This window comes from Ochotona princeps, chromosome 23, assembly GCF_030435755.1.
Source record: "Ochotona princeps isolate mOchPri1 chromosome 23, mOchPri1.hap1, whole genome shotgun sequence".
Taxonomy (NCBI): Eukaryota; Metazoa; Chordata; class Mammalia; order Lagomorpha; family Ochotonidae; genus Ochotona; species Ochotona princeps.
In genome coordinates, this window is record NC_080854.1 from 22,435,491 (window position 1) to 22,461,955 (window position 26,465).

At 39.1% G+C, this 26,465-nt stretch overlaps 1 protein-coding gene across 3 annotated transcripts in view; it reads right to left on the reverse strand.

Moving 5' to 3' along the window:
- Window positions 1-26,465, reverse strand: part of SPEF2 (sperm flagellar 2) — a 139,731-nt gene that overhangs the window by 72,196 nt on the left and 41,070 nt on the right. For all 3 annotated transcript variants that reach the window (XM_058680011.1, XM_058680010.1, XM_058680012.1), the window contains exons 10-14: window positions 24,176-24,344; window positions 8,091-8,310; window positions 7,036-7,157; window positions 4,232-4,335; window positions 1,204-1,460 (exon numbers count right to left, since the gene is read on the reverse strand). In XM_058680011.1, coding sequence (XP_058535994.1) covers window positions 1,204-1,460; window positions 4,232-4,335; window positions 7,036-7,157; window positions 8,091-8,310; window positions 24,176-24,344 — 872 coding nt within the window. The remainder of the gene's footprint in view (window positions 1-1,203; window positions 1,461-4,231; window positions 4,336-7,035; window positions 7,158-8,090; window positions 8,311-24,175; window positions 24,345-26,465) is intronic.

Here is a 26,465-nt window from a genome sequence, read left to right on the forward strand (position 1 = left end):
GTATAGGCATACTAGATGCCACATGGGTACACTTGTGTCCTTGGTCCAAAAGTACTTAAAACTGTTCAATAAGCCATTAAAAATGAAGTTTTCTAAAGCTTTGTTTTTTAAGCTTTTATGAAACAGTGGTAAAGAATGCTATGTGACTATAGTTTTAACGGTCTGTGATTATCATAAAATTTACTATATATGGGTGAAATGATCATTTTTCCATTTAATTTTGTTTTTGGCTGTTGCTTGTATTCTGAGTAAAGTGAGGTCTTTTTGCTTTTGAGTTGCTAAATCACTTATTTGATGACGTATTTAGTCTTTTTACTGTAATGAAGACTTAAATATGTTATTTCAAAAACTGAAAAAAAAGAGAAAGTGAGTAGGAAGAAAGGTGTGTGAGGTAGGGAGGAAGGAAATATTGTGTACTTAGAAATGTATAAATTCCATCGAATCTGTTAAAAATTAAAAATGTAAAAAAATTTAAAGCATAATTTTAAGGTGGAAATTCAATTTTCTTGGAAATTAGAAAGAATGGAGTACAAAATATGAAACACAAAGTGTTATTACAATGTAGAGAATATCAGGATGATTATGAACAGATAAGGATGAAAATGACAGATCACATACAACAAATGAATAAAGAAAAAACAACCCTCTGATGTAAAAACATTAAGATTGAACTATCAAAGTAGCCATTTACTGCTATGGTAAGGTGCGGAGGGTTTCTGGCCGGAATTGTCTGTTCCACAGTGTGATGTCTTCAGCAAACTGACACTTGCTACTCAAGAACTGATACACAATGCAGGGGAAAGATGTTTCCAGACTCCTGCTTAGAGCACAGATTTGGTTTGTCACCACCCCTGGGGCACCCACAAGATGTACCAGACAGGCACAAGGAGCTCTATGCTCGCAAGTTGCACGCAAGACTTGTCCCAGGGGAGCAGCCAAATAACACAAAGGTTTAGTGACACATCTTGCAGTTTGCTGAGAATTTTCCACTCATTCAGGCTTGGCCTGAGGCAAAGAAATTGACTGTAACATTAATAGTGAAAGAGGCAACTGTGCTCAGCTAGACAATCATTTGTCAGGCTGAAATGGATACAATGTCACTTAAAATTGAAAATGACAGCATTTAGTGAGTTAATTTGAAATTTAGGGAAAAAAAGCATATTGACCATAAAAATCAACATCAAAAGGAAATGCATAGCTTACCCATAACGTCATTCATACGACTCAGTGAGGAATTATCTGCAATATCTAATAAAATGACAAAGTCAAATGTAGGAGCGGGCCGGGGTGCTTCTTTGGAGGTGGTCGGGTCAGCAGCCAGCGTGGAGACTTGTGCTCCTTTTCCCTCGGCTTCCAGGAGGTATCTGTTGTAGCCTGTGAGAGCTTCCTCCAGAAGCTGGGCTTGATTGAGTGTCATTGGAAAACCATCCAGGAGCCAATCCTGATACAGAGGGATCTCACTATAGGAAACAAGACAAGCCATGTAACATGTTGAGAGATACAAGTACTTGGGCAGTGATATGCAGTAAAACTTTATTTCTTTCAACTCTACAATAACCTCCTACTGTGAGTATTTCATGACTTTATAACTAAAACACTGGGTTTACTATTGTACTCCAACCACCTCCTCACACATAATTCTGCTGTGGGGACATAACTCCCCCCTCACCCCCTACTGAATCTATTCCAGACGCCTTACCATTGTCCATAAAACAAATGGACCACAACTTATTTTTCATCCGTCTTGATTTTGAAACATTTAGAGAAAACTGATCTCACCACTACATGTTTACAAATTACATTTTCTAGCTTGTGCCCCAAAGGTGTTCTTCATGGGCAGCTCAGTTTCCTCATCTGTACAAAATGGGGTGGTGGCGAGGATGAACTGAAACAATGCATTTTTAGCACTGAGCCTAGCACATCCTGGGGACTCACACATTTGTTAATCCAGAAAGCTCTTACTCCACCCAAAGCTCCATCACAGTCACACAGCCTGACCTCAACTCTGGCTCTCATTCACCTCGCCACACAAGAGGCTGTCTTTATTTGAAGTCAAATGAGATTAATCTCAAGGTATAAGTTGCAGCATGCTAAGGAGCATTTCTTTGCTGTTTGCACTCAGTGCTGCATCCTTATTATAGAGAATAAATCTGAGATTCATTTTAATGTAATATTGGAAAACAATGTAAAAAAGGCATAAACATCAATGTTCTTCTAAGCATTTAAATTGTGTAAAATTGAGATGTTCGTTTTGGATTAAAACATGTAATTTTATTTCTCTCTCTGTTAAAACTCATGTTAAGCCACAGACTTTCTTTTCCAAGGGTTTCTTTGGTACCTACATGTGAGCCTTCTGGTCACATGACAAGGAAGAAAGGGGGAAATGAAGTTGACAGATTTCATTATTTGGTTCAATGTCACAAAACTGCAAATGAGCAAACTACAGGGATCCTCCCATAATACCAAGCTATTCTCAAGCCTGTGCCTGTATATCCACTGTCAGACTGCAAACATGGGAAGAGTCAACAGTTTGCTTCATGATGTGCTTAAAGACCACAAGACATTCTGCACTGAAGAGGTGTATGGTTTCCTTTTTAAAGATTTATTTATTTATTTGAAGGGCAGAGAGAGAACAAGAGACAGGTTTTCTATCTGCAGGTTTACTCCCCAACTGGTTACAACAGCCAGGACTGGGCCAAATGGAAGCAGGAGACAGAAACTTCTTTCAGATCTTCCATGGAGGTGGCAGGGGTCCCAATTCTTGGTCTATCTTGCACTGCTTTTACAGATGCATTAGCAGAGAACTCCGTCACATGGGATGCCAGCCTAACAGGTCTAACAGCTCAACCCTATGTGCCACAACCATGGCCCCAGATGCATGATCTCATTGGTCTTAGAAGGAGAAGATACATCCTTGAGTACTTCTCCAGTAAAGGGGGAGCCCTTTCTCATGCCCCTCTGCCCCCTACCCAGTCTTAGGAGATACTTCTGCAAGAGGAAGACAGGGACACACTCTTCAGCTGTTATGTGAGAACAACAGGTGGTTGGCAGTCAGGTGACCTGGAGCTTGGCTTGGTCTACGCTACTATCCAGATACATCATTAGGGCATCTTGCTGAAATGACATGTTCCCTTTTGCCCATGGGCAAGATCAAAGCATTTCAGATTGATGACAATCCTTTGTAAGTGCCTCAAGTTCCAACAGTGGAGTGTGAATTCTCCAGCGCCACAGAAACTAAAGTGAAAATTTGCTTTACATCTGATGCCTTTCTTAAACATTTTTTTTCATAGAAAAAATAATCCAATCCTACGCCTGAAACATATTTCATGTCAGTTTTGAGAGATGTTACAATGTTAGACTAAGACCCCTTCCTGGTTCCAGCCCTGTGGTCTGATTCCGGATATATCACAACTGAGAAACAATTTAAACCCTAACGTAGTTGTTCAAGATAATATTAAGGGGAAGTCCATGCCAGAGGCATAGTCAGACTGTTGACAACTCTCTTGTCCTTCTCTTTGGCTTATGATTTCTTACATGCCACAACTACATCCTCTCCCTCTATGATCTCCCAAACTCATCCACAGGGACCTTTGAGCTCGTTTCCCTCTTGCTTAGCCCCTTCTCTTTATTATATGGATCAACTGAGACTCTGATTTTTAAAAAAATTTTCTCCCTTTTCCATATTACAAAAGAGGGCTGAGAGAACCCTTGGACCTTAGAAGGGAGGGAGTGGAAGATCACCACGGAACAACCCATTTCAACCACTCATCATCTTTGTGCCACTCAGATATGAATTTCCTGTGCACTCCTACTCTGTCGCCAGCGCCCCGTGTTCGCACTGCTCAAGCCTTTGTGTGCTTGTGCCCAGTTCGCTGACCCCTTCTTTATAACCCCAAAGGAGAAGCCCAGTGTCCTGGGTCCTCGGAGCTGCTCCCTTTTCTCCATAATCTGTCCCTTGGTGTTTCCAATGGATTTCTCACTGAATCCCCCACAAGCGATAGAAGCTGACTTGTACTCATATCTGGGTGTAAGAAGTCAAGGTTGCTAAAGGGGAAGAAGGAAAACACACACATGTAAATCACAAAATAGATTCAACTTTGTGTTGTTGAATACTTTCTTATGGGGTGAGCAATTATTAGATATTAAAAAATGAGGTATTCTATATCATCTTTTATATATCTTCAAGTGGTAAAGACTGGCATTAACAAATAAAGAAAATCATAATACATACTTAATGGCATTGACCATGATGCTAACAAGCAACGTGTCTGAGATACTCTTTCCTTTCTTCAGCAACTGTTCTGATTTTGCGCCAAGCTGTGCCCGCACAGTGAGCTGCAGAAATAAACAAATGGTAGATGGCAGCTAATTTAAAATTCAGATTCCAAATGTTTTGTTTAGGAGAAAATAACTAAATGCCCATGCTCTCTGAGGAAGATACTGATTCATTTGGTGCAATCCTGGGGTCAGGGAGACATCTCAGGAAAATTTTTATGCAGAGTTTGAGCTTCTTCTTTCCAGCCTGGTGTATCCTCTGGGGACAACCTGTATAAACATGACTCTCGTTTCAGACTAAAGCCTAGGTGTTTTTTGTTTTTTTCTTTTCTTTTCTTCTCTTTTCTTTTCTTTTTTTTTTTTTTTTTTTTTTTGCTTGTTTCTGAGTGTTGGCTTGTTTGCTGTTTTTCACCTGTTCTGTCTTTTGGTCCTTGCCATGGTTTGGATAGTTTGTTTCCCATGGGTTTAGATGTTGAACTTTTCAGAAGGTATTCATGCTGGTCTTTAGAGAGGAGTTAGTTCCCAAGAGAGAGGGTTATTATGAAAGGGTGTGTCTGATCTGAGTGTCTCTCTGGCTTCCCGTCCAACTGTGTGACCTCTTGCTCTTACAAGTTTACCATCAGCCTGGTATCAATCACCAGTAAGTCCTCCCCAGGGCTGAAGCACCATGTCTGTGGGGTCTTTCTTTCACAAATCACCTTGGCTCATGTACTTTTGTTACAACAAGGGAAAATGAACTAATACAGTCCTCACCAAAAAAAAAAAAAAGATGATATGTTTTGCTACTTGTAGGAAGACAAATCAAATCTAAGCTTTCAAATGTCAGTAGAACAGGCTCTCACTTCACTAGGGTACATTCTTAATACTAGAGTGAGTGTTGAACACACTCCCAGCCCTGCAGAACACTGGGTGGCATGGTGTTTTCCCTCTCTTCCTTTGCTCCCTCCCTGTCTCTCCCTCTCCTTCCTCCCCTTCCTTCATGGCCTGAACTAGTAACAATATGATCAAAAATGCTCTAACACACTTTGGGTTCTCCTGTTGGAAGACAGGCCAAATTTCTCAAGAAAGGTTAAGCTATTCACTAATCACCCTTTCTTCCAGGATTACCAAATAATGGATAATGAACATGTCTAACAGCAGACAACTCTGCTAGTCCGGAAAGTTCTGATTAAAATCAATGAGAAAGTATTCCGAAGTCATTTATAATTAATTAGAGTTGTTTAATACTATGTTTATAGTTTTTAAAAATAAACAATCTCTTCATAAACAACTAGAATAAATAAATAAATGAAAAACCCAAATATTTTGACAGACTTGCATGATCATGGCTAACCTATGTGTTATTTGGTGATGATGGCAACAACAATAGTGAGTTGGGGGGTTCTGAGACTTACACTAGAATATAAAGAAACTATATAAGAGGGCAAGCCTGTAAACGAGAAAACATGTTTGCTATGTAAAATTGGAGCTGAGCTGTACTTATGGAAACACATAGTAAACTGTGGCATAATCTTTCAAATGGTTTTGATTACTATGTATAATACAGCAACTGCAATTTGAAAATATGATGGAATTTGAGACAACAGTATAATTTAAAAAAATTATCCTCAAATAATAATCCTAGAAGTCATGGTCATGGAAAAGTAAAGAAAAAAAAGTAGATTATACATAACTCCATTGGTTAAAATAGAAAGTGCATTACAACATGGAAGAAGACAGAGTCCAACAAGAAATGAAAATTTCCAGTTCTTTCAGGAATGTATGGTTCAATTCCATTTAATTTGTAACTCCTCCAAATAATTGAGTGAATGTTCTACTAGTCTATCTAGTTGCAGCAACCCACAAAAAATAGAGAGTTACACTCAGAACCTGGAATTTCAATCACAGAGTAGCCATTTACAGTCTGTTTTTAGCCCAAGTAAATCAATTCATGCTTAGGGTTTCTACTGTCACCTGTGTAAAATGAGGTTAGACCACATGAATGATTCTCAAAATGACACTACATTCTCCTATCTACTCTTTCACTTCACCCCAAGAACCTTCATGCAATAACATGAAGAGATATAATACTGAAAAGAACGTGAATCTATACAGAGAACCCCTTCTATCTCCCACACACTGACCTACTAGGCTGAACAAGAGTAGGTATGCTATGGCTTTCAGCAGGACAACTATTTTTCTATGGATCCTGGACATCACTCAAGGATCCCAGCACAGTGAACCTGGATGTTAGCCCAGGTATTTTTCCTCCACTCCAGTTTGTATTGGTCTTCAAAACCTGTGCAGTTGCTTCCAGAGACCTCTTCTGTTCCAATTCCACCTTGCAGACTCATGTTGTTAACTGCTGGGAGCTATGTAATAGGATCACAGTCCTGGAGTTGATGACTTCTTGAACTTGCCTAAGCACTCATATTCTATCTCTCAGCCCTGCAAGTCAGTTATCCCACCCATCTCCACTTACCAGTCAGTGGCTCTTTCTTCAAGAGAATGGAATGCCTCAAGCTGAGAACAAAGGGCGCCACCACTCTGGTGGTCCACACAGCGAGCTGATGGGGCTGGGCTGAGTTTCATCTCTTTTTTGCACAAGAACTCACATAGTATCATCCATTTTACACTTGGATCCACAAAACCTAAAATGTTTATATCCCTCTGGACCTTACAGGAATAAAATATCTCCAGTCTAGAAGATCATCTGGACTTCACTCAGTTTCAAGTCTCTGGTATATCAGTTGTACAAGAACAATTAAAAATCACACTTGCCTGGTTTTCTTTCCTGTCCTCTTGTGGAACTGGCTGGTCCCCACTGACTTTTTCATTGTCATGATAGGCTTGGATAGCTTCTTGGACAAGAGTGTCAATAGAAAGTACTTTAACAGGAAAGTCTAAAATACAAAAGACAATGTTTTCAATAGCTTTCAATGTGGGAAATTGATGTCATTAGTTTGACCCTATAAGATTGTCTTTTGGGCCCCCCTCAAAACTGCTATGTCAGGTCTTCTGTTATTATTACTATGGAAAAACTCCCGTAACATAAACTTAACCATGAACTAATGTACAATTCAGTGATATGTTATACATTATCTTGTTTCAGAATTTATTTTTTCCCTCTAGCCCATTACGCTGTCACTCCCTATTCTTCTGCCCTTCCTTTGACCACCACTGTGTCTATAGATTTGCCTGTTCCAAATATTTTACGTGATCTTTTGTGTATGGTTTCTCTGACTTACAATGTTATCAGGGTTCATCCATATTGAAGCATATATGAGTATGTTGCCAGTTTCTTAAAAGATTTTATTTATTTATTTTAAAGCTACAGTGATGGAAACAGGAGAGAAGGAAACAAGAGGGAGGGAGGGAAGGTGGGAGAAAAAGAGAGAAAGAGAGAGAGTGATCTTCCTTCGATCTCCTGGTTCATTCCCAGTAGGCCACAATGGCTGGGGCTGGACCAGGCCAGGAGACAGAAACTCCATCTGGGTCTCCCAGGCAGGTGGCAGAGGCCCAAGTACTTGGGCCTTCATTTGCTCCTTTCCAGGTGCATCAGCAAGAAGCTTGGTTGCAAGCAATGCATGGGGGACTCAAATTGGCGTTAATCACAATTAGTCACAAATTAGTCAACTAACTAATTGCCTGACAATGTCAAAGTACAATGGACAGTCTTAAAGCGTAATAAACATGACTTAGAACATAATTATAAAGCAATCCAACTACAAGAGATTCCCCAGTATATCAGCAGAGACTCTTACATGATTTTCTGTAGACATATGCAGCTACAGTCAGTTTAGAATCTGGTAAGGGAATAATAAAAGCCATCCTACCTTTTTGTAGAGACTGTAGAATGGTAGTTTTTCCACTAAACGTTTTCCCCAATATGCATCCCTTAACAGCTGATGAAAGTAATTCTGGCTCTGCTGATTCAACTTGAGGAGGGAGAGATTTTTCAATTAGTCTGTGAAGTACATGGCCTAATATTTGATTGTTGGAAGGTGGTTGATTATCAGCCATTTCTTCTGGTAAGGCCCACTCCCCAACCATGTTCTGAAAAAGTGACAAGCAAGCACAAAATGGAGACATTCTTAAAGACAGAATGTAGGGATAGAAAAATTTGAGTATTAAAAGGAAATACAACCTATAGCAAATGAAATACAATCATGGAAAGGCAACTGATCTAATGATTAAGACATTACTTGGGATGCCCACGCTCCTACTGAAATGACTGGGCTGAAGTGCTAGATCCACTTTTTATTCCGATACATGTATTGTCGCAGATTGTACTATCACAGATTAACTAAACAAACCATGGTGTCATTAGAGAATATAATCTTATGATATACTAATAGTATTTTATAAGGTTTGCTGAGAATATAATCTTATGAGATCTGCTGTGAATAGGTAGGTGGTAGGTGACCAAAATTTCAAGGCCAAGGCAAAGTGAAAGTTACTAATGTTATCCATGATTCCCAGCCATCTACATGATATGGTTTTAGACCTAAAATAGGGCCTGGATTCCCACAGTCATCCACTACTTGGTGGTTTTGCATTTCTGTCAGTTCTCTCATTTTTGAAGCATGAACTATTGTCCATCTTACAAGACTGTGTAAAGAATAAGTGAAGTAATCCTTGTGTGCATAGCCTAGCTGATGGCTGAACTCCAACATGTAATCAAAAAAGTTCTCAGGACGCTGAAGGGGGAGTGTAACAGTGCCACACGGGAGGAGTGGCAGCATCCCCCCGTCTGCCTAGTCCCTCCTAAGGGGACTGAAATCCAGCCTTCTTCCATCATAAGGTAATTGCGGAATGTGGCCAAACACAGTAGAACAGAAAATGGACTGTGAAGAGAACAGAATGTTGAGGTCAGGACAGAACTGAAGCCTGACTGATGGTGACAAACAGATAAAGGATTTGTGGAACATGTTGAGCACAGCCACCTTAGAAAACCAGCTGGTGACATTTTTAAGCAAAGGCCAAGAATAAAGGCTAAGTCAAGTTAAAATCTCAAAGATGATGGAATAACATGATGAGTGAACATGAGATCAGAAGATCTGGGAAAAAAAATTTAAACTAAAATGAAGTTTATCAATTTAACAACCACAAGACAAAGAGATTACATGAATGAAGATAACTCTCTCTCTCTTTTTTAAAGATTTTTTTTTATTATTACTGGAAAGCCGGATATACAGAGAGGAGGAGAGACAGAGAGGAAGATCTTCCATCCGATGTTTCACTCCCAAGTGAGCCGCAATGGGCTGGTACGCGCCAATCCGATGCTGGGAACCAGGAACCTCTTCCGGATCTTTCACGTGGGTGCAGGGTCCCAAAGCTTTGGGCCGTCCTCGACTGCTTTCCCAGGCCACAAGCAGGGAGCTGGATGGGAAGTGGAGCTGCCAGGATTAGAACCGGCGCCCATATGGGATCCCGGGGCATTCAAGGCGAGGACTTTAGCCACTAGGCCACGCCGCCGGGCCTATCTCTCTCTCTCTTTACACACTCACACACACTATATATATATGTATATATACACATTCACATATATATGTATGTATTAACAGATCACAAAATTTCAACAGGGAATTAACATGCTCCACTTTTGGTCAAGTCACAACCTGTTCAGTGTATTAATTGACCTCCACTGATCCTTATTGAACCTGAATCTTGAGTTCTCAGCTACAAACTATCTTCCATGCTTGCCATCTTCACAGATGACATGGATATACCACACTGCAACTCAGTTTGGATTCAACCTATCTGTATCCCTCTCCATTTCCTAATGGTTACATCTATTATGCTTCTGGTTACTTCTGGAACGTCATATCTTTCTTCTTTGTGGTCTAAATTGTCTGTTAATATCCTTGGCCTTCAGGTTAAAGCACCAAGAGCATGTGTGACTAGCATCTCTTTGGGAATACACGTAGTTGAAGGTGAGCTGAGATGCATAGTTCAAGAGCTGCCCAAAAGGGCTATCTGGGGAACATTTTGAGCTCCAGCTTCTGACCCCGGCTTCAACAGGGCAGATTCTGAGAGACAGTGGTGACAGTTTAAGTAATTGGGTTCTTATCTAGGTGGGGAGGCCTGGATTGGACTCCTGGATTCTACCTTAGTCCCAGCCATTTTGAGTTTTTGAGGAATAAACTAGAATATCTTCCGTTTGGTAGGAGCTAAACATCATATGCTTCAATTACTGATGCATTTTTTTAAAAGAAAGATTGGACTAGCGTCTTTTTCCTAAGATAGAGGAGAAAGAATATTCTAGGGAATACAATAAATATTTACATTTACTATTTAAATATTTATTTATTTATTGTTTGAAAGACTTTTAAAATTTTTATTGCCAAGTCATATATATATAGAGAGAAACAGAGACAGAGAGGAAGATCTTCCATCCAATGATTCATTCCCCAAGTGACCACAACAGCCACAGCTGTGTCAATCCAAAGCCAGGAGCCAGGAGCTCTCCCGGGTCTCCCATGTGGGTGCAGGTTCCCAAGGCTTTGGGCCATCCTCCACTGCTTTCCTAGGCCACAAGCAGGGGGCCTGATGGGAAGCAAGGCTGCTGGGATTAGAACCGATCCTCACATGGGATCCCTGTGTGTTCAAGGTAAGGACTTTAGTTGCTAGGCCACTGCACTGGGCCCTATTTATTCATTTTAAAGGCAAAATTTCAGAGTGAGAGCGAGAGTGAGGGCCAGGAGAGAAACAGAGACCTTGATCTTCATTTTCTGGTTTATTCTCCAAATGCTTGTTAACAGCTGGGACTGAGTCATGACAATGCCAAGAGTCAGGAACTCCATCTTGGTCTGCTACCTGACTGGCAGGAACCTACGTGCCTGGGCCATCATACATATGCTTCCCTCTCAGGTGCCTTAGTTGGAAGGCAGAGCAGAAGCAAAAGCCCCGATACGAGCTGGGAGCAACCCAGAAGGCCACTGAACCCACCGTGTAACAACCCTGAAATGGAACCTTTTTAAACTTTACTTTGCTATAATAGCTGAAAAGTTTAGGGTAGAAGCTTCCAATAACCTGGCTTCAAGCAGTTCCATAGGTGCTAACTCCACATTATGAGACCCTCAGTCACCTGCTCGAAAAGCAAAGGAAGTTTTTTGTTTGTTTGTTTGTTTGTTTGTTTTAGTTAGACAGGATACCAGGAACTCTCAGTTTTTATCTCATGTTAATAATTATCATCTTGGTTCACCTATTAGATATGTACACATATGGAGAGTAAGAATAACAGACATCTAATATTTACATTAAAGAACAGGTACTGGGCTTGGCGTGATAGTGTAGTGATTAAAGTCCTTGCGTTAAACACACAGGGATCCCATAAGGGCCTCAGTTCTAATCTCACCGGCCCCGCTTCCCATCCAGCTCCATGCCTGTGGCCTGGGAAAGCAGTCGAGAACGGCCCAAAGCCTTGGGACCCTGCATCCATTGGGAAACCTGGAGGAGGTTCTTGGCTCCTGGCTTAGGATTGGCACAGCTCCAGCCGTTGTGGCCACTTGTTCAGTGTATATCTGACTTTCCAATAAACATAAATAAATCTTTTTAAAAAAAGAATAGGTATCTATCAAAGTATAATTTTTTTACTTATTTTACATTTTAAAGGCTATTTATATTTTTGTTCCTTCTGATAATACTCTCAGAAAATTGTATTATTTAAGAAAATCTTCCATTTAATTTGAACATACTGCCTTAAAGCTGTTGTAAATATTCCCTTAATGTCCATTTAATATTATCAGAGTAAATTTTTAAAACAATATATTACTTGTCATAAGTTCTCATAAGTGTTTTTAATTAATTTAAAGATCCATTTAGAGTTCTAAGTCTTATTTATGTTATTAGAGCTTAGTCATGGCCTACTTTAATACTTTGGAAAAACAGTTTTATGTAAAATTTTCATAATATAAATGCTAGAAAACTCTTAATAAGTAACATTATCAATTACAATTATTCAAAGCACAATAAAACTCAAGCTTACTGGAAAACAGACTAGCTTAATAGTTATATTTCACCCAAAGTAAAAGTATTACTTTTACCTCATCTCCTCATGGGAGATGAGGTAAGCCATCAAACAAACTCCAAATATTCTGGGAGCCCCATGATGTCATAACCACAAACAACTAAATTACCCATTTATCATATTGCAATTCATTGTATAACTGACACATTCAACTCTTGTATATATTTAGACATAATCATGACTGGTATCTTCAGACAACTCTTAGGATACACAAAATTCTTGCAGAAGTTAGGGTGTTCTACATGCCTGACATTAACAGAGCTCATGGGGAAAACACAATGACAGGAGGTCAGAGTTCACAGGTTTAGTCCATTTTTGAATTAACACCTTTAAATCAACTGAATATAATTCCTTCTAACATGTCCCCTGTCATTTTTCATTCTTATCTTAAGTTTTTTCTATACAATAATTTTTCTCCCATCCACACTAAACCATGAACATTGGAAGGGAATGATTTCTATCTCAGTCAGCTTCATAATCTAATATCTAGAACATCCAGAACAATATTGATAAAAAATAGGGACTGAATATATTTATTGACTGAATCAATTTGTCAATAGTCTCAACTCAACAAATGTAAACAGATAAATGAGCAAATATAAATACAATAAATTTCATACTGTTGATTAAGGGAAAAGTTGACTTAGGTAATCAAATCAGATGGACACAACCTAACCTCAAAACTAGGAACAAGATTAGAAAGCATTATTCTCATATAGAGATGCAGTAAGAATATCAACACCATGCAGAAAATAAATAACAATGTGTATAGTGTGATGTGAAGAGTCTCACTATCAAAGAATAGCTGACACACTTGGGACACAGCTAGGAATGGATCAGAGTTATCTGGGATTCAGATCTCCTGATCCTGAGGAGGCAGGTCTAAAGCAGTCATAGGCTAGTAGTTCTGGAAAGTTCCGATTCCTTGGTTGAATCTAGAGGGTCCTGGACCAAGGGCAAAATAGCCAGAGAGAATGAGTAGGTGTCCTCCTAGCAGACACTGTTTGGGGCCTGGATAATTTCATATTCCCAGCTAGGGGTGTGCCTTGAGTCTTCCAGGCTGGTTTGATCCATCTGAGTACCACACAACTGGCAAAAATAGCAACAACAACAACAACAAAACCTGCATATACCCTAGCTCTGTTTGCCTATGGCCTCTTCACTTTGCTGCCAAGTCTTTGAGTCCTGTTCTGTTCCAGGCCTGCCTAATTTCTAACCTGCTGGCTTCATTTTCATTTTCTAGTTTGGTTCCCACTCAAATCTCAGTTTTGATCACTGGCATGCTCAGAGGACTTGGCACGATCCCACCTCTGCTTCTTCCTGTTTCTGCCTACTTCAGAGAAATTATCTGGCTCCTTTGGTCTCAGTTCTAAGAATTCAACCCCTGGCACTACATCTGCTGGTTGGATAGGCCCTGGTCTCCTACCATAAGTAATCAATTCATTACAGAAGCACACCTATTGCTATGGTAACATGGAAAGCCTGGTGGCTATATTCCAGTTAATGTGCTTGGGAAATCTGGCACTAAGAAAAAAAAGCCATATTCTAAATCAAGGTGGTAAGGTAAAATTTCCCAGGTTTGAGAGCCACTGTTGTTTGTCATTTCTCCCCAGGCTTTCTTTTCTCCTACTACCCCCAGCTCAAAGAGAATCTGCAAGAACTGAGTGTAAACTTCATAATGACTACTCAGGATTCTCAAAGCAGGAAGGACAGTTACAGACATAACTTGGTGTCCTATTCAGATAATCTATATTTGAGCAGTCAACTTGGGTTTCTTGGACAATGGATGGAACCTGCTTAACAGCAGGGTTCCTATGGAACAGAGTGATGATACTGCCATATTCTGCCCTTGATAAGGATGAGAGAGGGGAGGGTGATCAGCTGATGGGCAACTGACTTCTGACTTCTTACCTACAAATTGTCAACAGAATGGGCTGGGTGTTAGAGCCCAGCTTCAAGAAGCTCTCAGAACAACTTTAAAAGATGAACTGACTCTGATCAGTGAGCCTGGCAGCATAAAGCACCTGATCTCTGGCTGGATCACAGAATGCTGAACTCCCAACCTGGCCACATCTTCCTTGTAGTTTTGGCCTTTGAGATCAGAGGAGCTAGGAGGCAGGACAGGAGCTTCTATCTCTTCTTGATGTTAGCTGGGTGGGTGAACCTTCAGAGAGAAGGTTATCTAGACAAATGCAAATATGGCCTATAGCGCAAAAGAGAGGCAGAAGTTAGCTATTCACTGGCATCTGCAGCCCATGCTGAGTTGAATAGTGTCTTGACTAAGAATTGTGGGTGGGCCCGGCAGCGTGGCCTAGTGGCTAAAGTCCTCGCCTTGAACGCCCCGGGATCCCATATGGGTGCCGGTTCTGGTCCCTGCAGCTCCACTTCCCATCCAGCTCCCTGCTTGTGGCCTGGGAAAGCAGTCGAGGATGGCCCAAAGCTTTGGGACCCTGCACCCACGTGGGAGACCCGGAAGAGGTTCCTGGTTCTTGGCTTCAGATCAGCGTGCACCGGCCTGTTGCGGCTCACTTGAGGAGTGAATCATCGGACGGAAGATCTTCCTCACTGTCTCTCCTCCTCTGTGTATATCTGACTTTGTAATAAAAATAAATCTTAAAAAAAAAAATTGTGGGTAACTGATGCCTTGCCTATCAGTCAATCCCACAATTATTTCTGTCTTACCAAGATCCAAAGAACTGTTTCTGATACAACAACAGATCTCTCTGTCCCAGCAGTGGCTTTCCTCAGTTTGCCCTCATTTAGTAGTATGGAAATAACAATGCTTAATTATAACTTATAACCAAATAAGACCCAGAGTAAGACCTTAGGTTGACTTTGAGAGTGACATCCAAATTGACCATGGCCAATTACTTAGTAGGTAACAATGATGGCTGTCAGGCCTAAGAGTCCACACATGAGTGAGCTGGGAACTCTCATCATATGCATTTCAGTGACTGAACATAACGTGAAGTTCAGAGAGCTCAACACTTGTGAACACTGTCAGATTTTTGCCTCTGAATCCCTGAACTGTAAACAACCAACATTTCAGACAGCTAAAAACACCATGCTGGCTGTACAAGTAATTACCAGTGAGCACCTTGATCAAGCCACTGGGAGAGATCCTGAAAATGTAGTGATGCTGAGATCCAGCAATAGAACCAGGTATAAGCAATGAGCAGGGGATTCTATTTATCAGTCTGATTCACATGTGCTTAAAGCCATTCATGTATAAGAACAGTGGAGGTATAGCTTAGTCACCACAAAGTTTCATGTTCCTGCTTCTGGCCCCACTGTGTGTCTTGGCAAGCCATTGTGGCCCTTCAATGCCTGGTACATTGAATGCGAAGCACTGGGAATCATAGCAGCTTAATGTTTTTCAAAGCATAATTGCTGGGTCCAAACAAACAAAAGACTCTCAGGCCACTGGAAGTCTGCTAAGCTCTAAGCAACTTTGGGACAGCATCACCCTGCATTCATATCAGCACTTTCCCCTGGACTGGAGCTCCCAAGCAGTTCTATTGGTGGTGGTGGCTGTTATCACTGACCAGTGTATCTGAGACTAGCACAGGTCCAGTGTATCAACAAGTCATGGCACTGGACAGGAGCAACAGGGTGGGAATCTTTCTGGTGGAGAGCTTTGTATTTAAGTCCAGAATATCTGACCCAAATCAAAACCCAAAGACTTTCTTGGAATTCATTCAGATTTCTAAAGGTTATAATTCTATTCTTGCTCCATTTGTCTGCCAAGACACAGCTTGAGAGTTTAGAGACATGGAGCCTGCTCTGTAATACTTGGTGGGAAATCCAAGAAACTGATTGCTGAGAAAGTGGACTTGATGCAAAGAAACCGAGTCAATAGTTTTCAAAGCAGATAGGTAACAAATCGGAAAATCATTAGTTGGAAGCCCAGAAAAGCCTCTAATTTTTCTGGACCCAGACAGGAAAAAGCTCAGAGTCTATACAATTTGCATTATTAGTAGTAAACAGACCAAATGAGTGCTGCATACTCTAATCATGTCAATTATACAGAACTCTTCTCTTTGGCTCTGTCCTTCTCACTTCCTGTACCACTCCACTTCTATATCAATACCAAACTCTTTGGCTTTATAAGCCATCCCCCGCCCCCCCAAGTTCTGGCATAATGCCTTGGACTTGAAACCTTAAGTCAACTGTTCCTTCCATGGCTTCATAATTACCTTACCCTGTCTATGATTCTGGTGATCTTAAGCAAATTACCTTTCCTTCCACCTTGTTGACTTCATAAAAACAAATTCTACACCTTAACCAAGTCTATGCCAATTTCCAAAAAAAGAATTTTATTCACAAGAATTGTAAAATAATGTATTTTATTACATGAAATTATATTAACTATAGCTCCCTTTGAAGACATATTGTTTTCTGCTCTATCAGTTATAATAATTATGCCTGACTACCTGCATTCAACATCATATTAGTGACCCTATGAAGATACAATAAGGCTAGATTTTAAAAAGCCAGCCAGATAAAGTTAACATCGCCAAAGGGATTTGAGAATTTAGAGGTAAAGTTCTCAGTGAATAAAGAGGAGAGTTTGCATATGTGAAGTATAAAATCTTAAAGGCAAAATTAAGGTGATATTTAGAAAATTATTTCTTAGTTTCTTTGAATTTTGCAGAATGATCATAATTCCTGTTGCTTATCTTCAGAAATACTGTATTGTTGCAGGCGCTTAGGAATGATAACGTGGTGCATCGTGTACAAGGGCAGGTAGAATTTTCGTAGCAAAATAACCAAACAGCATCTCATCTCCTATCATGTGAGCAACTAAAACTAACTTGTATTCATATGTTTCTGAAAGAGGCCTCCAGTATTTCACAATGAAATTCTCTATTGTTAATTAAAATTGAATCAATGCTGCAATTCACTAGCAAAGCAACTTCTTTCTTAGCAAGGGATGAAAAGATGACATGAAATAAGTAATGTCATTTGATTTGGGTTCCTATTTCTATCTTCCTAAAAGTCCTATTTAAGCCCTAATACCTACAGCGATGGTATTTTAAGGTGGTCCTGCTTGAGGTAATCAGGTTTAGATACAGTCTTGAGTCCTAGTAAAGGGATAATAGTCTTAGCCCATAAGGATAAAGGACCAGAGCTCATTCCTTCTCTGTGCTCTGTGAGGGCACAGTAGAAAGGCATCCATCTTCAAGCTGGAAAGATAACTTTCATCAAGGATCCAAGTTGGTAGTTCCTTCATCATAGACTTAATAGCCTCTAGAATCACGAAAAATAATTTGTCTTTAAGCCACCTAACCTACAGTATTTTACTATGACAACACGAACCTGACTGATGAAATATACATCTTTTTGAAACATCTGTATTGGCATATTTATTACAGAACCATCCACCATTAACAAGATATAGAATCATCCTTAGTATGCATCAATGGATGAATAGATGAAGAAAATGTGATCTACATACAACTGTGAAAACAAATGAAATCCTGACATTTGTGACAATATGGATGAACCTAGACGACAGTATATGAAGTACAATAAGGCACAGAAGAACAAGCATGTTATCTGTCTCATTCATGGAATCTATAAATGCTGATCTCTTCAAAGCAGAAGCAGAATAATGACTGCCAGAAGCTGTATAAAGTAGAGGGAGCAGAATGAGGAGCATATAATGATAGGACAAACACGATCTGGCTCAACAGCACAATCAGATGCCCAAAGCTAATGATATCATAATATATATCAAATACCAAGAGAATCTTCAATGTTCTTAATGCAAAGAATATAAATCTAGGAAATGGTGGATACTAATTTTCCTGATTTGATCATAAGGCAATGTAACCATGTATCAAAAACATTACACTGTATTTCATTAGCATGGATAGCTCTTATGAGTCAATTAATAAGATAAAAACATCCAATGATCTATATATGTGCCTTAACATTCAGCCACTGCAATCTATCACTATACTTGGGTCAGTTATCCAATAATATATCTTGAGTAGTGCAGGTCTCACGTTGATATTCTGCCTATAAAGTAATAGACTAAATAATGAAATGTAGCTGCTAGTGTTATGGAGCAACAGGTTAAGATGCCATCTGCAATGCTGGCATCCCATGTGGACATCCCCTGCTGTTCCACTTACGTCTGGCTCTCTACTAATGCACCTGGGCAAGCAGCAGATGTCCCAAATCCTTGGGCAGCTGGGATGGGGTTTCAGGCTCTTAGCTTTGCCTTGGCCCAGCTCTGGCTGTTATCATCTGGGAAGTGACCCAGCAGATGGAGGAGCTTTATTTCTGTATCTCTCCCTTTCTGTGAAGCTCTGCTTTTCAAATAAATAAAATATGCATTTTTAAAATATTGAACTATGATGGTTAGGCTGTTTCCTGTTCAGGAAACTAAGCTGCAGAAGATATTGAACTATTCAATAACAAAGATTGGAGTAGAGAGTAAGAACAAGGTTGTATTCAGAGGTTTTGGCTGAAGCAAGTCAGGTGAAATGTGGGATAACATCTTCATCTAGTCTCACATTCCTATTCTTCAGTTTAAGATTTGGTGATAAGACCTGCCACTCTACCAACAAATTCAAGGATGGGAATGTATACACTTAACGTTAGTGAAAGAAGTATTAAAGTTAAGCTACAATGTGTACAACGCTACTGATATAATGGACACTGTAGCCAATACTGCAAACTTAATTGATCCTGAATTTAAGAGATAATTTTTATAAAAAACAAAAACAAAAATAGTGCATCAATCAATCAATAGCATGACTAAGTTAGAACAACATGGATCATATGCTGGAAATTAAAAATCTTTCCTCAAATTATAGGAATTCCAGCTCTAGTTTGGGGGTGTTCATACTAGAGCTCTGTAAACAAAGTGCTTGGTGGCAGACAGAGGGACTTCTCTGAGAAATTCAAGTCAGTTTGAAACCACAGGCATGAGCTAATTTCAGTTCAGATAAAATAATTTAATCGGCTTCTATGAAGGATTGGCTCAAGCTTTCCCCACACCCCAAAAACTGTATATGTTCAAGAGAATTTGCATGTAACCTGAATACCTACCCCATCCTTTAAATTATCTCTAGATTGCTGATAATGACCAACACACATTTATCAACGTGTAAATGGCTGCTATTTTAGTCTCAGTTAAGAAATAACAATAAGAAAAAATACTCAGGTCTGGCACAGTAGCCTAGTGGCTAAAGTCCTCACCTTGTATGCACTGGGATCCCATATGGGCGCCGGTTCTAATCCCAACTGCCCTTCTTCCCATCCAGCTCCCTGCTTGTGGCTTGGGAAAGCAGTCAAGGATGGCCCAAAGCTTTGGGGTTCTACACCTGTGCAGGAGACAGAAAGAGGCTCCTGGCTCCTGACTTCGGATTGCCTCAGCTCTGGCCGTTGCGGCCACTTGGAGAGTGAATCAATGCATGGAAGATCTTCTTATCTCTCCTCTTCTCTGTATATCTGACTTTTCAATAAAAATAAATCTTCAAAAAAAAAAAGAAAGAAAGATATTCTGGAAATGTTTAATGCAGATGGATTTCTTTTCATTTTTTAAGGCATTTTCAGTCCACAAATGTGTTGATTCTGTTGATACAGAACCTAGGGTTCTAATTCATAAAAATATTCAATAAATATCTATAAGAAGCTATGCAAAATCAAAATCTATGGATTGCAATGCATTCGCCAGGAGTATCTATGGAAAGGATTTATGTGTGAGGGAGGTTCAACACGAGAGGTCCACTGCCTGAGAACCACTGGCTGCTGGGTGGACTGTGCTGCTGGAGCTAGCCTTCTGGCCTAGCCACTGAATAGGGTCCGTTTGCTTTTCAGGGATCTTTCCCATTCTTTACTGAGTAACTTCCTGGTTGTCCTGTAATAATTTCCTGGGAACCCAATGGAGTCGGGCTATTCCTTGATGCTGTTCCTGCCTCCTTACAAAAGAGAAATCTTTCCAGGTGTTATCATTTTGGGGAAAACATTCTCTTACATGTAGCCATATAAAAAATAGAGTGTGATAATTTAGGAAATAATGTTAGAATGAAATTCGTGGCAGCTGGCTTTGATACACAGATAAGAAATGCATTTGATGCCTGTTTATATGTTGAATATTTAAAAATGTTAATCACAACAGTGGCCCGGAAGAGTATGGGTTCAAAACTGGGAGGTAAAAGTTCTTTAAGGATGTTAGATATGGACATCAATAAAATTTTCTAAAAAATATCAGCTTCACAAATATTAATTTCATGGTTATGTTTTTACTTTAAGTATCCAGGAAATCCCAAACAAACTCAAATGTTGACAATCTCTTTTAGGTAGACCAGGAAGTATGTCCCTCCATCTGGTGTGATAGGTGGTTCAAGTCAGGTAATATGTATCTTACACATGGAAACTTCTTTTTACCTGTATGGATGAATATTTACAACAAAAATCTAAAAATTAGAATGTAATAGAGTGTTTTACAGTAAATTCTAAAACCTGTATATAGCATATTTTTATTATATACTCAAAATGAACAGAGCATGTAAACATCCAATAGAAATCGTAACTGGTAAGAAAAAAAAATAGTCAGGGCTGATCACAAAATAAATTGCACTTGCCTGAGGTTCACAAACTCCTAACGAAAGTTTGTGATTTCCTGCAAAAGAAACATTCTGGCTGCTTCAGGATGTGGGTTAGACAAGCATGTTCCTGTGGTAACAGTTTCCCAAACAGAAGAAAGAGAAAGACACATTTTTGCTCAGCTGCAGCCTTAGGTCTCCTGATTTATGAGCAACAAGAATAGAGTAGCTTGACTGTTTAAAAATTATTTAGAAACAAATATTCCGTGAACCAGCAAATCTGTCAATTCTGTTCCTTTTAATTTACAATGAAAATACCTTAACATATTTTGAAAATATAACATTTTGTTACGTGTCATAGTGCTTTAGGTGGACACACTAGCATTCCCATTTGTCTCTTAAGGTTCTTGTTGTTAATAAAAAATTAAAAAAAAAAACTTTCAGTAATAAGAATACTCATTCAACTAAACTACGGTATACGTTGTTTCTCATAATGTGATTCTTTTTACTACAAGCTTATGCTTCTTTCTTAGACTTCTTTGTGTTTTTTTTAAATTAGAAACACAGATTTTACAGAGAAAGGAAGAGAGACAGAGAGGTATTCCTTCTTCTGGTTCACTCCCCAAACAGCCACAAAGGCCAGACTGGAGCTCATCTGAAGCTGGGAGCCAGAAAGAAGCTGCTTTTGGGTATCCGACATGGTGCACCCACATGGGTGCAAAGATCCAAGTGCTTGGGGCATCCTCTGCTGCTTTCCCAAGCCAGAAGCAGAGTTAGATTGGAACAGGAGCAGCCGGGACACAAAGAGGTGCCCACACTGGATGCCAGTGTCACAGGTTGAGGATCAGCTTGCTGTGTCATCACACCAGTCCCAACAAGTTTATCTTTCAATAATTATACATTTGGGTTATTTCACACTTTACCTTATTCATTGTTATTCATTCATTTTTATTCAATCATCCTTGCCACATATATTTATTGAGTATCCACTAGACATGAGCAAATAATTGATTGAAAACATCTTTGCTTTGCTTTTTCTGGTTGCATTAATATCCTTCTAGAAATCATCCATTTATATCTAACAATAAAAAAGTCTCATTCTTAATTTCATAGCTATTGATTTGCAAGAACTTCTATCCAAGAGCTAGAACTTTTTACATCTTTACTAATGGTGTGGTCAGGTGTTCCATTTCTCATCCAGCTTCCTGCTTGTGGCATGGGAAAGCAGCAGAAGATGGCCTGAGGTGTTGGGCACCTGTACTCATGTGGGAGACCTGGAAAAGGCCTCTGGATCCTGGCTTCAGACTTTGCCAGCTCTGGCCACTGGAGTCATTTAGAGATTGAACTGGCTTGTGAAGATTCTCTCTCTCTCTCTCTTTATCTCTCCTCCGCCTTCACTCTCTTTAAACCTCTTTCAAGTACAACGATGTTTCAAGTAAAAAAAATTTTGCTTTTTTCCCTCCACTTCCCCTTCCTTCCTATTCTCCCACTCCCCACTGTTTTCCCCTGTGACAACAGTACAGTCTTTCAGCAAAACTCACATGTTCAACATTCTGCTATTTCCGTGTATCATGGCATTGTAGATATTGGCAATGATAGAAAATTTAGTATTATAATGTCAAGGTTATGTTTTAATAGTTTTGATTCTGGGTCCAGGGCTTTGGAGGAGGAGATGGGGGTGCCCACTTTCAGGACCCCATTTCACAGTTCACTGTCTGCATATACCAGATGGACGAGGTTACAGGCCATGCTTCCAGAATTAGATAAGATAATCGCTTGAATATTCTCATTCAAGACGCCTCTTATCAGCCTATACACCCGACTTCCCCTATGACCTTCCCTATGTTCATGATTATCAGAGGAAAGGGGGAAAAAAACAAACTTAAAAAAGCCAGTGTCCAGTTGGACACTCCACTTGCCTGCTTCTTCATGGGACAGTGCTTTCCTACTGCTTTGCTTGGACTAAAGATTCTGTTTTATTTCACTTGCTTCCCAGCTTTTTATTTCTATACTAAGCTGGGAAAAGAATCCACTAAGCTTTGCTGGTAACAAGCTTCATTGGGAGTCATCCTTCTATTTTGGAGTAGAGATGAATACTGTGGTGTATCTTTACTTCCTGATATGCTAGTCTCCATTATACGGTTCATCTATGAGAATATATGCATATTCATGTTTACCTATCTTTCTATTTGTGTTTTCATATGAATGTTGCATTACGTCAGAGAGAACATATGATATTTGTCTTTAGGGGATTGGCTTATTTTACTGAGCACAATGACTGAAGTCAGTATGCGGAGTGCTCAGACAACTGAAAATGGATCTACTGTATGATCCAGATATACCACTTCTGGGAATATATCCAAAGGAAGTGAAATCTGCATGTAAGAAAGTGACCTGCAATCCCATACTTAAAGCAGTACAATCTACAACAGTTACGACATGGAACCAGATGCCAATCAAAAGAGGGATGCATAAAGAAACTGGTGCATCTATTACATAGAATACTGCTCAGCCATTAAAAATAATGAAATCCTACCATTTGCAACAAAATGGTCCCAACTGGAGACCATTATGCTCAGTAAATAAATATTTTTTTAAAGAGGGAATTTAATGTGCTTGCAATGTGTCTGAGTGTTAAACAATTATATCTGTTACACAACAAAATGAAGTCAGTATATTCCTATTTCCAAAAATTTGGAAATTGAATCGTAGCATTTAATGGATGGATCATCTCAGATCACAACATCAGTAGCTGGAAGTGTCAATGAAAGGCCTAATGCCACAGTTTTATTATTTTTTTGTTTTGTTTGTCTTGCTTTTTTTGTTTTGTTTTGTTTTTGCCAGTTCTTCTAAAAAGCACAGTTGACATCTAATATTTGTTTTTAAGAACCTGAATACAATACTGTCTGAATATAAGCTACTTCCACTGCCCAGAGCTCCTCTTTTCCCATTTTACCTACAAAAACAGTAATGTTATTCAGATCAACTACTACATAAACACCCCTAAACAATGAGTTTCGAATCACAGATATACAAAGAAAAATGCAAATGAGTAAGTTTAAACATTTAAAAATTCTGCAATCTGTCTTCTCAGACAATGCATTATAGTTGGCATTTTTCAGAACACTTGTGGAAAAAATGTAAGTTATGAGTAGTTCAGGGATCTAAAATTAGGACTATAAATATAAAAACAATCCAGATACAAAAGTGCAAACATAGAATGTCTTGATTCTTAGCATCAACATGAAATGAGAGCACAAAATCCATGTTAAATAAGAAAGTATTTATTAGATGACATTCCAACCAACTATTTCATGTTAGCGTGTACCTTGTAGTCGTCATAGTCCTTGCTATCTAGCAAATCCCTTTTCTCCAGTTCTACAAGTTGTTCTTCAGTAGGCTTAGCAGCTAGCTGCTTAATGGAGGCTTGTTCATATATGGGCTTTCCATTGAAAAACAGTTCCTTCCAATCGTGCATCATCTTATGTGGAATCAGACTATGGCAGAAAAGGTTGGTAGAGAAGAATCAGGGGTCAGTTAAATATACACTATAAAATTGAGTCTTTTATTAAATTTATGTAATTAATACACTTATGAAGACTTACGTAGAAATAACTCTTAACGGTTATTCTAATGGCTATCAAACAATTTTGACTGCAATGTCAGGGCCAACATGTATTAGATTTTTCTATTACAAAATACTTACAAATATGTAAACCTACTATTACTTTAAGGAGTCTTGGAAATATCCTATCTGTTCATATTACACTGAGGGACAATGATATTGCATATAAACGAGTTTCTAACTTTGCACAGCCATTGACTATCAGAGCTGGGGTTTAAACAATATTTAAGATTTCTGATTATTCTCACTATTTTCAGGTATGTCATTTTGTTATGGCACAGTCAACAGTAAAGCTTGGGATTTCAGTGGCATGAAGCTAATATCTCTTCACTGAAATCTACTGAGTTTCAGACATTTTTCCTAGCCATCAGTGATTTAATAGCAAATGGAATCCATAGCCTTGATCAGAAGACCCTGGGAGAAAAGGACAAAAAATAACAGCACAAATAAATAAGAGTTCTGAATGGGGATTAGACGATGGGAAAACATAGCAGGATGACTTGACTCAACTTGCTGGTTCAAAGAACTCTGTGAAGAACTAACTGCTTAAGCTAAGGCTTAAACAATGCTCAGGAGGCAACCAGGACACAGTGCCTGAGAAATATTTCCCAAAAGAACAAAATATGCAGAAGGAAGAATCTGACATAATTCGGGTGAGTTTCTTAATAAGTAGTATTTCATTCTGGTACATGCTTCAGAAGACAAAATGCCAAATGAAAAAAGGTCAGACTCCGAAAAGAAAATATTCTATGATTTCACTTAAATAAAGTGTTTAGAACAGATCAATCCGTGCAGCCACAGAGCGCAGTTACAGGGCGCTGGGGAGACAGGGCTGGGAGTTATTTAAAGAGCACAGATGTAACAACCTTTCCTCTGTGAAGAGCTGTCAGGAGGTCGGGTATCTCCTGTCTTTTTCTTTCAATTTCTGCTAGTGTTCAGAACCTAAAGTCTCCAAAGTTATCTATGTTCCTTCTTTTATACTTTAATACTTTTTTTTCAATGATTCTGCTATGACATTTACGGAGATTAATAATTCATTAATGTAGTCAATATATTTTGAAAAGGTTAAAAAAATTTCTTAACAATTGCACCTTCAGCATAAAATTCTATTCATGTTTAAGGACACAAAGACAAAAACAGACAATGCGGCAGAAGTGGAATGCTTTTTAAATGGTTTCTTCAGGCTTAAACAGTTTCCTTGTTCCGGCCCAAATTTCTCCTTTCCTCAGAATTCTGACCTCACTGCTCCCCACCTGAGCCATTTAGGTTCCCAAACACCAGTAGAACTCCTGTGGGGCTGAATACTTTCTCTTGTTAACTGAAATTCTTAACATTCATGCATGCATTTGTGCTAGCTGTTTTTATCAAATAATTTCAGTTCCATCAGCTTACCTCAAATCCACCTGGTCTGATGAGGCAATTATTTACTCAAGACAAAACAAGTACAAAAGAAACACTCTCAAGTTTTATACGTACTTCACTTCGCTATTTTAGAATTTTGTTTTTTTCACTTTAAACAACTTAACCTTGAAATTCAAGGTAAATGGTCTACTTCAGGGCAAGAGTCTCCATGAATCATTTATAATCATTAATGCTACTTGTACGTTAAACCATTGCCATCAAAACAGACACATATTTTGAGTCCAAAAACCCTTTATTTTGAGATGATTGTAGACAATAGTACAAGAGCACTTCAAAAACTGTAGAAAATGGAATTACAAGGTAAACTGTGATGCCCCCAAATTAGCAATCTATGCATACAAAGGATCCTCAGAAACTTTAGGGAATGTGTCTATTATGAAAAAATTTTACTTGGGTTTCATAATGTGATCTCATTTTCTATTTAATTTATACTATGACCTTGTTGAGCTCACTTATCGGTTCTAGGAGATTTCTGCAGATCCCTTGACATTTTCTAAACAGACAAGCGTGCCATCTGAAAATAAACATTTTCTTCATTTCTGTATGATTATGGCATTTTATAAGTTTTTTT